Source organism: Geospiza fortis, unplaced genomic scaffold (assembly GCF_000277835.1).
Source record: "Geospiza fortis unplaced genomic scaffold, GeoFor_1.0 scaffold13, whole genome shotgun sequence".
Classification (NCBI taxonomy): Eukaryota; Metazoa; Chordata; class Aves; order Passeriformes; family Thraupidae; genus Geospiza; species Geospiza fortis.
In genome coordinates, this window is record NW_005054384.1 from 848,591 (window position 1) to 849,904 (window position 1,314).

Genomic DNA, 1,314 nt, shown 5'->3' on the forward strand with positions numbered 1-1,314 from the left:
GGCGGGAGGAGGAGACACGCCCGGGGGCTGAGGAGCAGCAGGACCCAGCCGCAGAAACGCTTCTGGGTGGGCTTTCCCTCTGTTGTTTGTGCTCCTTTGTTACAGTTTCAGTTTCATTTCAGTTTCATTTCAAACTGGTGAAAGGATAGCAAATATTAACTGCACATTAAGAATATTGCCGTGATAAACAGGCCATGAGGAATTCCCGTTGTGTATCACAGCAGGAAATAAAAGACTTAGCAATACCTTTGCTGAGAATTGCAATGCATATTTAGTCTGCCAACATCAGGAGATGACAATTAATACCCAGGATCAAAAGTTTTGGTTTTTTTTTTAAGTAAAAAGAGGAAAATTAAGGCTACCTAGCAGTCCTTTAAGGGTACATTTTGTTGGCTCTATGTACAGTTTGCTTCATTTCCATTTACAGTTGAGTCCAAGTAGAACAATGCCTGTCTAGCATTTAAAGTACTGCTTCTTCTCCAGAGCTGCAAATCATTGGATGTTTTCTCCCTGGCACTACTGGTATAAGATCATATTGTAGTAAAGTAGGTGCCTAAAAAAGAAGTATAGTGAAGTGTGTTACAAAATTGTACTGTTTCTCTGTTGTATAAAAAACCAAACCCAACCCAGCTCTCATGCAATCAGACTTCCAGTACATTAGTTTCTTATTGTCTATATCTGTGTGATTACTTTTTAAGCTTTACTTTGTCCTAACAGCTTTTCTGTTCCTGTTTTCCAGGAGTGCTGTCCCAAAAGCTCCTGACCATGTTGACGTTGCTGCGTAGAGCACTGAGGTCCATGTCAAACCACTTCTATTTACTTCCTTACAAGAAGATGCTCTTGGCTACTTTTTTGCTGTACCTGGTGGTGGTGAGATTAGACCCAGGTACAGGATTAAGATTTCCAATTTTTAAAATTCCATTGTGGTTATGGAGAAGAAATGAGTTGTTTTTAATAAATCTGGTGTAAATGTCTCAGGGAGACAAAAAATCTGGGTGACTAGGAACTTAATGTGTTTGATGTTTCCAGCTGAAGTGTATGTAGAAAGATGAAGCTCCACAAATGCCAGCTTTCTGCAAACTCTTTCCAGCAGCCAAGGTACAGACTGTGAGAGGCAGGCAGAGCTGTCCTAGACTCAGCCTTTTCCTCATCAAAGGAAGGAAGAGAAATTGGTTTTTATTAATTCTAGCTGGGGGTAGTTCTTAATATCTTTAGTGTATGTTAGTTTTACCTAGCTAGTTTTACCAAGTTAATTTTACCTTTTTGTTCTGTTTTGCAGCTTCTCCCACGTCCCTGCCATTCATTTACAAACTG

At 40.0% G+C, this 1,314-nt stretch overlaps 1 protein-coding gene across 1 annotated transcript in view; it reads left to right on the top strand.

The window, feature by feature from the left end:
* The window catches only part of PEX26 (peroxisomal biogenesis factor 26), a gene marked incomplete at its 3' end in the record, with an annotated part of 2,614 nt that extends 1,300 nt beyond the window's left edge, over positions 1–1,314 (top strand). The window contains exons 3-5 of the mRNA XM_031060521.1: positions 1–66; positions 740–886; positions 1,280–1,314. The exon at positions 1–66 is cut by the window's left edge and continues 179 nt beyond it. Of these exons, the coding sequence (XP_030916381.1) occupies positions 1–66; positions 740–886; positions 1,280–1,314 (248 nt within the window). The remainder of the gene's footprint in view (positions 67–739; positions 887–1,279) is intronic.